This window comes from Leptopilina boulardi, unplaced genomic scaffold, assembly GCF_019393585.1.
Source record: "Leptopilina boulardi isolate dan_hultmark-lab unplaced genomic scaffold, ZJU_Lbou_2.1 LbouV2_38, whole genome shotgun sequence".
NCBI lineage: Eukaryota > Metazoa > Arthropoda > Insecta > Hymenoptera > Figitidae > Leptopilina > Leptopilina boulardi.
The window spans coordinates 5,235,782-5,248,539 of record NW_026137951.1 but is presented as its reverse complement, the minus strand read 5'-3'; the positions used below and the strand labels follow the sequence as shown (position 1 = coordinate 5,248,539).

General features: G+C 27.8%; 1 protein-coding gene across 1 annotated transcript; it reads left to right on the top strand.

The window, feature by feature from the left end:
• Window positions 1-1,341: 1,341 nt before the first annotated feature.
• LOC127288246 (uncharacterized) lies at window positions 1,342-2,910 on the top strand. The gene has a single exon (XM_051315603.1). The coding sequence runs from the start codon at window positions 1,342-1,344 to the stop codon at window positions 2,908-2,910; it is 1,569 nt and encodes a 522-aa protein (XP_051171560.1).
• Window positions 2,911-12,758: the final 9,848 nt, after the last annotated feature.

Below are 12,758 nucleotides of genomic sequence, written 5' to 3'. Positions count from 1 at the left end.
ATTTCAACGTAATATTCATTTTGGTTATCAAAGATTTTGGAACATTTTAATACATTACTTAGCCATTTTCAGCATATTTTTGATACATTCTCAGGACATATTTGGAACATTCTCAGGATATGGTTGGAACATTTTTAAGATACTCTGAGAACATTTTTTGATATTTCAGGGATATTTTTAGGACATGCTGGGGACCTTCTGAAGACGTATTTAATACATTTTGGGGACAATTTCAGGACATTCTTAAGACGTTTTTTGACATTTCGGGGATATTTTTAGGAAATTCTGGGGACTTTCTATAGTCGTAATAAAGACATTTTTGGGACAATTTTAGGACATTCTTATGACTGTTCTGGGGAAGACATAGAATATACTTTGGGCGTCTTTAAGTCGTCTTTTTTATGTCTTTGGAACATTGACGCAATGTCCTAGGACAATTTGGAACGTTCTAAAGTCATCCTAAAGATATCTTGGTGCCCACTGGGTAAGGTCATTGTTTTCAAAAATAATTTTTTTTCTCTTAGACAGATCTAGGATATTTTAGTAGATATACTGTGCCGGTTCTACGCCAAGAAACCTGTAACCGACACTTACCGACACTGAAAAAAAATTGGTTCAAATCCGTGCTAAATAAGAAAAAAAAATAAAAAACCAAATACAGAACGATTTTTTCGCTGTTTTTTTTAATGAACGTTCCCCACCCCTCTCCTTTGAAAAAAATTTTTTTTCAACAAAAATTGTGAAACTTATAATTATAAGTATAAGTAAAATAAATAGGTGTTAGTGAAAAGTTTATGTTATATTTAGAGGATTAATGGTAAGTATAGAAAAGATTTTTAAATTTATTTTTAACAAAAAAATTTTTTTTCATAAATTGCATAATTATTTGCAATTGAGATTTTAATTTAAGACGTTATATTATTTGATATAAAAAATATTGCTTATTATTTTTTCTAAGAATAAAATAATGTAAATAATTTTTTTTATTAAATATTAGATGTGAAAAACACCACCTGAGAATTTTGTTTATTTAATGCGCAAATTCTATGGTGTATAAATTTCGCTTAGTAATTCATTCTAAGAAAAATAATTTAAGGAAGTTCATCCCTTCAAGCGGTACTCATTATATTCGGGGTTTTCTGTAAGTTTATTACCAATAGTTACAGTCCATAAAAGTTGAGCTCCACTGGCCGACTCACACATAGAGTAACGTATGTATGTACATAGTGTTACACCATCTCACTGTCCGAGAATTGAGATTTGGCAACCGCGCATCTGTGTGATCAAGGTCATAAAGAAGAACACGACTGTCGTAAGAATTTCATTGGTAGTGCAAAAGCTATGGAATCGGATGCTGGAGCAGCATTAATTAACAACAGTTCAATTTTACAAGAGGTAGGACTGAAGGTGCGAGTAGTGATTGGCGACGATGATAGTAGTACAATGTGTGCAGTAAAAAAAGGAAATTTTGAAACTGTACACAAGCTTTCGGATAAAAATCACTTAAGTAAAAATTTTGGTAAAGATTTATACGAACTATCTAATTCTTGTAAAGAGTTAAAACGAAAAGGTGTTATCGATCACTTAAAAAAATGTTTTTCATATGCCGTCGCACAAAATAGGGGAAAGAGCAAAGAGTTGGCTAATGTTTTACGCAGTATTCCTGACCATGTATTCGGAAATCACAAGAATTGTGGCGACTGGTGTTCACGCGGTGATAAATCACAAGATCAGACAATTATACTGACAGGAGATACTTTGAAAAAAAAATTAAAAGATGTTTTTTGTAAATATGCTGATAACTCCAGTAAATTCTGCGTAGCTGCATCAAGCCAAAGGAATGAAAGCGTTAATAATATAATTGCACATAAATTGCCAAAAAATATTTGCTACAGCAAAAGTGCTTCAGCTGATTGCAGAGTGGCTAGTGCAGTTTCTGCCAAAAATGATGGAGAGTCAAGTCTGTTAGATATTACTAATAATCTCAATATTAAGCCCGGTACATTCACGAAGTCGTATGTCTCAAAAGCAGATAAAATTAAAAAATTGCGAGTCGAGAGAGCTGTAGATTTAAGCCGAAAATTGCGTAGAAAAGAATTATTAAAGGAAAGAGAAAAATTAAGACAGTCTAATGAGAGAAAGGAGGGGACAAAATATAGGTCAAATTGTGCAATTGCTTTAAAAAATGATGCAAACGAGATGAAATTTACTGGTGAAAAGTCACATTCCGTTGTTTATTTCGATTTAGAAACATCAGGGTTAGCTAAAACAGATGAAATTTTACAAATTGGAGCAATATTTGAAAATTTTCAATTTTGCGAGTACATAACACCGACTAAAAACATATCCCATTCTGCATCACAAATAACTGGGTTGACTACAAAAAAAGGGCATTTATTCAAAGATAATAAAGAAATATTGACTGTCAATTTGAAAGATGCACTATTGTCATTTCATCAATTTCTGTGTTTATCAGGTAAACCGGTATTACTTGTAGCACATAATGCTAAGTTCGATGCTTCTCACTTAATCGGAGCTATTACTAATTGCAATTTACAACAGCAATTTAGTAATGTCATTGGATTTACGGACAGTATTGCTGTTTTGAAAAAGCATTTTCCTGACAGAAAAGGTGCAGGTATGTTTAAATTGGGGACACTAGCTGAAGATCTTTTAGAATTGACATCAGACACGAGTTTTCATGACGCATTATTTGACGTTGAAGTTTTGAAGAAATTAATAGATTCCATCGATAAGGAAAATGAACTGTTGCATTTCAGGAAAAATTATGATACTTATTTACAAGAACATTTGGATTGTAATAAATTAAAAGAAAATTTGGACAGCTTGGTTCCTTTCAAAAGTATTGTATCGCAATCTTTAATAAAAAAATGGCTAGAGCATCCTTAACTGTGGATAGTTTAAAAGAATGCTATAGACAGAAAGGCGAGGAAGCATTATTGCATATATTATCGGAAAAATTAGAAGATGGTAAGCCTAGAATTACCAACAACAAAAAGTCTCAGTATAAAATTATTAATAAGATTAAAAATTCTTAAGTTGATTAAAAAGGGATTTGAGGTAAGTTGCGATAAGCATTAGTTTATGGAGTATGTGTTTCATTGTAAAGAGAAAAATTTGTTTCAAACTAGGAAATTTATGTTTTTTTGACGTTTTTTTATATTAAAATATTTTTAAAAGAGTTACGGAAGTTATAAATAATACCTATATCTACATAAATGATTTACCGAATTGTGTAAGTAAAATATGTAAAAAAAAGAGTTACCAAAGTTACCTCGATCACTATATCGAGATAAATAAATAAAATATTTTCATTTTTGTAATAAATAAATTAAATTACATTGCTTCTTATTTACTTAAAATTTACCCCAACCTCTAGATTTTCTTGTAAAATTTTGTTACTTTCAATTTATTATTATACATTTATCAATCAGTGAATTTTCTAAAAAATGAATTTAATTATTTAAAATATTTACAAGAAAATTAATTGTAAATTATAATTTTAAATATTTTAAAAAATATTCATATTTTTTAATAATGATAACAAAAAGATATTCAATTTAATAAAACACTTAAATAATTATTAATAATTTTTTAATAATAAACTCTGAAATTTATCAACAATAACTGGTTTTAATTTTGTAAGAAATTAAAACACTTTATATTTATTTCTTTTAATAAAAAAATTTAATTTTTTAAATACTTTTCATTTTAATTAATAATTCAATTACTTAATATTATTTTTCTACAAAATATACGTTTTATTTGTAAAAATTATATCACCTCAAATATCCGTCATTTTTAATTCTTTATTTAAAATATTTTATTTATATTCAATATGATTTAAATTTATTTGTAAAAAATAATTATTACTTTCTGTCTTAAAAATAACGTCGATAAACATGATAAATCGACAAAATGTAATGAATATGTTAGACAAACACATTGCATTCGTTCAAAAAGCGCGCTATGTAGCGCGGACCAATCACGTCCCTCTGCGCTGTTCGAGATTCAAGCGTTCGAGTTCGACTCATCGAATCTCTCTAGAGACTTCAAGCGCTGTTGCCACTTCTTTCTTTCTCTCTTTTAAATACGGAAAAAAAGTTCAAAAGTGGGCAACTTTGATTAACATTTTCTTCAAAACCAAACGGGCAAAAAATTTCATATTTTTTTAAAAGCTGTAAAAACTCATAATTTAAAACATATTAGTTTTTTAAAAAAATCTGTAGAACGGTTTTTTTTAATCAATAAAAACATGGTGATTTTTCAAGTTTTTTCACTGTTCCCATGTAAAACTTCAAACTTTATCAATTTTTATCTTGAAGACGAAACGGTAAAATTCAATAAAATTTTACAAATGATTTACATTTACAAATGATTTTACAAAAGATGAATAGAAATTGAGGATTATAAAAGGCGAAAGTTTTTATATAATGAAATTATTTCCATTTTGATAATCAGTTTGGAAACACTTTTTTAAAATAAGTTTTACTTTTTAAATTGAACCAAGTGATTTTGTTAAAGTTAACTTATTTGTTTAAGAAATTAAACATTCGTTTAGTAAAAGAAGAAGAAGTTAATATTCTTAATTATACAAAAGCTGATTTTTTTTCTATTGAATTAAAATTTTTCTTCAAGAATATTTGATACATTCTTTGAAAAAATATATATTGAAAATGTCTATGAAAAAAATAAAATTGCTTGTGCGTTTTATGCAAGAGGCCTATAGTTTAATAAAGGAAAAAAAGAAGAATATAAGCTCTCTGGAATGTGAACAGTGGTTAAAATTTGGAAAAATGAATATTCGTTTAACGAAGAAATTTATGAAGAAAAAGGATGAAATATTATCTGTGAATGAAAAATTGAGTTTAGCTTCATGTTTAGCTCTTTTAAAAGCTTTCACTATGAAAATAGATCAATTAAAGAAAAAAGGTGGTAGTTTATCATATCTACATGTGAAGAGAATCAAATGGCAAGATGTAGAGACTGCGTTTGAATATCGTATAAAAACAGGTTTAGTAATAAATTTTATTCATAAAGATTGTAAACATTTTTTAGAGGATTCAAAGTCATTGATTATTAAAAATATTAAAAAGAGTTTAAGTAATCATCCCAATTTAAAGGTAAATACAATTTTTTATGGAAAGTTTCTAACTTTAAAAGAAGGAGAAATGGTTTCTGATGTAAAACATATGACTACAAAAAATGAAATCATTTCACCTGCAACAGATTTAAATGAATGGTATAATGAAAATGTGATAAATAAATTATTGGTAGAAATTGAAGAATTTCAAGAAAGAGATTCAGGATGGTCTTAAATTGAAATAATTAATTTAGTAGTAAATATAAATCGATATGATGCATTTGGAGTAGGTTTTTCAACTTACATTGATTTACCGAAATATATTAAACAGAAAAAAGCTATTATTAATATTGAGAATAATGATTTATATTGTTTTCTTTGGTGCATAACAGCAGCGTTATATCCTACAACATCTACACATCCATATCGAATTAGTTCATATCCACATTTTAGTAATGTCTTAAAATATGATAATATTGACTTTCCTATTAGTTTTGATGGAATAAGAAAATTTGAAAAAATGAATAAATTAAGTATTAACATTTATTGTGAAGATTTAGAAGGTAAAAATAGAGACATTGTTCCAGTATATTTAAGTCAAGAAAAATCTGATTTACCTGTAATTCATCTTTTTATGATAGAAAACAATCTTATTGATATTAATGATGATGATTATATTGGAAATGATATTAATATTAATATAAAAAATTCAATATATCATTTTACCTTAATAAAAAATCTATCAAGACTAGTAGGTTCAAACATTTCAAGACATGAGCATCATATTTTAATATGTGATAGATGTTTATGTCACTTTGTTACAGAAATTTCATTTAAACAACATAGATTAGCTTGTAAAAAAATGAATAATTGTAGATTATTTTTAGCAAATGCAAATAATAAAATACTTAAATTTCAAAATCATCGTTTTAAAGATAATGTTCCTTTTGTTTTATACGCTGATATTGAATGTCTTTTAGAATCACTGGATGAAACTAATAATCTTGATACATCTGTTTATCAAAGGCATGTTCGTATGAGTGTAGCATATTATTTACAATGTAGTTTTAATGAGTCACTTTGTAAAACAAATTTTTATCGTGGTCAAGATTGTATACAGTGGTTTGTAAATGAATTAAAATCATTAGCTGAATCATTAGATACAGAATGCTTTAAAAATATTATACCAATGGAATCACTTACAGATCAACAAAAATTAGACTTTCAAACAGCTAAATTTTGTCATATTTGTGAAAAACAATTTGAAGAAAATGACATTAAACACCGTGATCATTGCCATTTCACAGGTAAATATCGCGGGGCTGCTCATCAAAGCTGTAATTTAAACTATAAGATTTTTTATATCATTCCAGTTGTTTTCCATAATTTATCTGGTTACGATTCTCATTTTATTATTAAAGCTTTAGCAATAATGTTTAAAGGAAAGATTAGTTTATTACCTATAAATAAATTCATTCATTTAAAAACAGATGTTTTTTTGCTCGCAGATATTTTTGAAAATTTTAGAAAAGCTTGTATATCCACCTATAGTTTGTACATTACTACACTGCTCCTGGACTTGTCTTTGACGCAATGTTAAAAAATTATATTGATCTAAATACAGAATTACGCAAAAAATCGAATAATGAATTTGAAAAAAATTTCTATAAACTTATGAATAATTCTGTATTTGGAAAAACTATGGAAAATGTTAGAAAACATAAAGATGTTCGGTTAATTACCAAATGGGATGGTAGGTACGGTGCGAAGACTTTAATTGGTAAACCATATTTTCATAGTTGTATTATTTTTGAAAAGGATATGGTTATTATTGAATTAAATAAATTAAAAATTAATTTTAATAAACCTATTTACATGGGTTTTTCTATTTTAGATATTTCCAAAATAATAATTTACGATTTTCATTACAATAATATTAAAAAGAATTTTAAACAACAAGCAAAATTACTCTACACAGACACCGATAGTTTAATATATGATTTAAATGTTCACGATTTCTACCAATATATAAAAAGAGATATCATGAAATTTGACACCTCTGACTACCCTCCGAATAATGTATATGGAATACCTTTATGTAATAAAAAAGTATTAGGTTTAATGAAAGATGAAACATGTGGAAAAATAATAGAAGAATTTATTGGTTTACGCTCAAAATTATATGCATTTAAAATTTTTGATGAAAATGATGAGAAAAAGAAAGCTAAAGGTGTAAAAAAAGCTACATTAAAAACAATAAAGATGGATGATTTTAATCAGTCTCTATATAATCAACAGAATCATATTAAGATAAAATTTTTAAGTCAGAGTCGTAAACATAAAGTTTATACTTTGAAACAAAATAAAGTTGTCCTTAGTTGGGAAGACGATAAGAGGCAATTGATTCAAAGAACAACAGATACATTTCCTTGGGGCTACAACCACTCTTAAAATTATTTAAATAAAACTTATCACAAAAAATCGTCTCGATGCTTCCGGAGAATTATTAAATCAACAATTATAGGAACCATAGACATAACAAACATATATATATATATATATATATATATATATATATATTGCTTCCTCATGGAGGAAGTATTGTTTTCGCGAAATTTTTCGAACTCATTTTTTTGACATATCTTTATGTTTTTTGACCTCAGGAATCCAAAAATGACATTTTTAGAAAATGTCATTCCGTATGTGTGTGTGTGTGTGTGTATATACATTACATTTTCATAAATATCTCAAATTCTATAAGAGCTTTAGGGCTGAATTTTTTTTAAATTGTAGATCTCACTTGGGGACATAAAATGAGAAAACTTTGGGACAAATTAATACATATTAACTATATTTTTTTTGACTTTTAAAATTTTTGAAAAATCGTTTTTTGCCCATAACTTGAAACACATGTTTTGAAAGTTGGGATGTTTTTACTTAATTTTGTAGAGTTTTTTAAGACGCATTTTTTGAGCTATTGACGAACAATCTGCTATCATTTTATCCAAAGTTATTGACATTTTAAAAATCATAAAAAATCGTTTTTTGCTTATAACTTTAAAAAAATGTTATGACACCTACAGTTTTCTTAGTCTCATTTTGTAGAGATTTTCAAGACGCATCTTTTGACCTATTAACGAACAGTTTACGATTATTTTATCCAAAGTTATTGACATTTTAAAAATCATAAAAAATCGTTTTTTGCTCATAACTTTAAAAAAATGTTATGACACCTACAGTTTTTTTAGTTTCATTTTGTAGAGATTTTCAAGACGCATCTTTTGACCTATTAACGAACATTTTACGATTACTTTATCCAAAGTTATTGACATTTTAAAAATAAATAATATTGATAAAAACCTGTTTGCATAAATATAAATAAAAAATCGTAAACTGATCGCAAAATAACTCCATGAGGAAGCAAAGTGTTCATGGAATGAACACAAAAATACATACTTCAACTTGGCAGCGGTTTTGTATATATATGTTATATATATTATATATACATATAATTATAACCCTAATGTGTCTCAAAGCATTAGGTTAGTTATTCATCAGCTTTTAAAGAATAAGGATTATGTGATGTGACAAAAATTCTTTTTAGTAAGTTTTATTTTTTAAACATTTTTGTTCTTTTTATGTATTTTGAACATAAGGACAAAATTGTCTAACAAGAAAAAAAATGATTGTTATAATAGAATTTAAATTTTTTTAATTACAGTTCTTAAAAAATTTAATTGGAAAAAAAATGGAACATGTGACAAATTACGTGCAAATTCAACCGCAAATCACTGTACCATTCGATTGGTATTATTATTCACAGGACAATTTAATTCCCTTTTTAAATTCAGCAATAGACACTGACGTGGCACAATTTTTTATAAACAAAAATCTATTTTTTTACGTAAATAAAATCCTTAGTCACTACGATTGCCGAGGACTGCCGCAATTTCTCAGGTCATGGTCGAAATATTTGTTTATTAAAAATTTGTTATTAATTTACTTGAATTTCCCTATATGTAACGTGCCGAGCCAAATTCAAAAGCAGAGAAGTTTCCCGGTTCCGGTTCAGCTGTTTGGAATTAGTCATTGCACATACGCAGTTTCATCACATCCGTCCTCACACAAAAAGGAAGCTACAACATTCGTCAACACTACATCGAAAAACCCGCTATATTTTATATTCGACTTCAAAAAAATTAATCTCACAAAAGAACCCCTCGGAATATATTTGATTCCGTAAATCTCTAAATTTATTTAGAATTCCGAAGGAATATTCTAGAGATTAATATGAAAACTAGTTTCTTTGTCATTTCCCTTGTACAATAAGAGACACCTTATGCTCAGGCCCGAGTTTTCCCTTGTTATATTACCAACATTTTAATTATCGATTTTTTTAAAAATCAATATTAAACATATGTTTTCAATAAAAATTGAATTACTCGGAGGTGACGACAGGAAATAAAGAATAATAAAACGAAAACAGAATTGGAAGCATGAATCTACAACCGAAAATATACCCCTGAGTCACTATTTTCCACCGTAGTTACGCTCCTATCCTGGCGGATTAATACAAGACCGAAAAGTAGACCCCGGTGCGGGTGAGCGGAGAGGGGACGAACGAAGAAGCGTGCCGGCAATTAGGACCTTAATAGCTCTCTTTCAATTTGGTGGTCATCGGCAGTAGTCGTGTTGTATTTGTTATTTTGATTGAATTTTCTTTGATAAAAGTAAAAGTGTATTAAATCGACGTTGAGTTGGATATTCGACAGCAACAAAATGTAAGTCACGTCATAATATTCCCTTTTCCTTTTATTTATTTTTTTTTTGTAAACTATAGTAAGTGGTTCAGCCGGCCTCGTGGTTGAGTGAGAATATTGTTTGTGATTCTACAATGTTTTAAAGTATTAATATAAATTTAATTCTTTTCATTTTAACATAATTTTTTTTGGTTAATTATTTATTATTTCAAAATAAAAGAAGAATGACTTTTCTCATTCAACCACGTGACCATAATTTTATAATATTATGTCAATTATTTAAAATTAAAGATGTTTTGATAGTTTTTCTTTCTTTTATTATCGTAGTGTTCGATCTACGATAATTCTGATTCCTTTTATAGTAAAGTTGTCTTGCGATAAATTCTTCCCATCATTAGTGTTTAATTATCGTAGTGTGTGATCTACGATAATTTCGTCCCATCATCATAAAATTGTCTTATGATAATATTTCCCAAATTTTTGATATCGTAATGTTCGATTTGCGATAATTGAAATTATTCTTTTATTAATTTTTACCCTCCTTTTTTTGTTGTTTTATGTTAATATCTTTATTAGAATATATTAATTTTGTGATTTGCTGACCACGTGTTCGTGAGTTTTTGACCTGAGAAATTGTTATTGAAGAGCGCCATTTCTTTTCTTTATTATAATAATTATTGTGATTATTGTAAAATTTTTCTTTAGTGTTGCGTTACTATATGTCGCGATAAATTTGATATTGATCATATTTAAAATGGCTCTTAGGATAAATCTATGATCGTTGAATGTCGGGATATTTGAAAATTTTGTAAAAAGAAATGAAATCTTTTCTTTTAATAAATTGTTATTTATCTTGTTTTAAGTGTAATTTGTGACTTTCTCGAACCCCCCTCCTCGGTCTAAGCTAGCGGCAATTATCCCGAAATTAATGATGGTCTTTAATCTGATAATTGAATTTTAGATAAATTTGCTATATTTTTTTTGTCTTGTTTTTATTCTATAATTTTACTTTTATTGGAATTTAGTTCTATTTGTGTTATAGAATATTATCTTTTTTTTATTTTTTTGAGATTTGTCCCAAGAAAGGACTGGCGCCCAACAAATTAATTTTTTTTTGATTGAAGAACCATATTAATTTTCGGATATTAATTGTAAGGACTAAAAGACTTTGGCTTTTATTGTTTATTATTATTTTATTGTTTATTATTATTTTATTTTATATTATTATTTTAATGTTTGTTTATTGTCATTCTAGCTCTTGATAAAAATTCTCTGTAATTATTTATTAACTTGTAATTGTTTATTAATATTTATTTTTTTTGTAAACTCCAAATTTTATTTTATTATTATTATTTATTTTTTTTATAAAGGAAAAAGTCCGTTACAAATTTTGGCGCCCAACGTGGGGCAATGCCGAAGTAGAAAGTCACATTTTCTTAAAATAATTATGTCATTTTTTTACTATTTCAACGATTATGGAATTCTTTAGATGGTTTTCTCTGGTCAAGAATTTACTATAAAATATGTCTAATAAATTTTAATTTCAGGATTCCTTGAGAGTTTATATTTTTGTGTTATGTTTTGAAAATTTATTTTATAATTGATTTCTTTGTTCCCATTGTGTTTGCTGATAAGCAGTCCCATGTTTACAATTAATATTGAAATAATAGCTTTTAATAATACTTTTATATCTGCGCTGAAATAAAATTTTATTTTATTTAATTTAAAAATTATTTTTTTTAATTTGTTTAAACTTTTAAAACGCGGATTAAATAATTTATTTTTAATTTTTTTTACTCGAAGCAAATAATTTTTTTTAGAATTCAAAATGAATCAATATGGAAGATCTTGGATAGACAATTTAAATTCAAGAGAATTAGAAATTGAACTGACGAATAGAGGATTACCAATACCAGGTACGGCTGATGAAAGAAGACGACGCTTACGTCATTATGAGCGTACTTCTCGAAATATAGGAGAAAACATACCCGAAGAAACACAGGATGTTTCTGATTTTAATTTACCCCCTAACCCGAGTTTGACCGGCGATCAAACAATAATTCCAAATTTAAATGCGCCTCTTGAACAAAATATTAGTATGTCTACTGCGTCAGCTTTAAGCCCCGATACTCAAAATAATCAATCTTTAAACGATGTTCGCAACAATCAAGCAGATGGTGCTGCTTCTGTTGCTGCTCAGGAAAATAGAGTTCTACGAGAAATAAACCTCAATATCAATGATGATATTCAACGAAACCAAAGTTTAGGTGCCATCCCTCGACAACCAACCGCGAATAATAATAATGTTCAGGTTAGCAATTGTGATCCGCAAAGGACTTTAAATTCTGTACATCGCGTTCATGCAGATTCAACTATTCAAAATCGAACCGTTCTCGCGAATAGACAAACCGATTCTAATACACCCCCACCCGTATACGAGTCACTACCACCGACGCAACATTATTCAGAACGTTTTCGACAAGATGAAGTTTATTATTATCAGCGTCCTTCACAGTCTTATAGAAATAATGATAATATTCGATTACAAAGAAATTTGGACACTCGTATGAATGAATCATTACATCGAAATTATTATGATCGTCCTCTAGTTTATAATGAGTATAATAGAATTCGAGATCCAATATTAAATAGAGAAACGAAATTAACAAATGATTTTGAAAGAAATTTTAGTAGAATGTCCATTCGAGAAGCGGGAAATAGGAGAGCGGGCAATTATCAAAACGATCTAAGAAATGAAAATACAACTCCCCCTCAAAATTTAAATCGAGAAATCGATGAACGACCTCGAGTTCAATTTAATTATGACATCCCATTCAATCAAGAAAGACCTTTAAGTAGAAGTCATGAGCAGTTTAACCCTAACTATCAAGAAC

Bases quoted from the DNA above. Each gene is read 5' to 3' on its own strand.
- LOC127288246 (XM_051315603.1), top strand. From the start codon at position 1,342: ATGGAATCGGATGCTGGAGCAGCATTAATTAACAACAGTTCAATTTTA.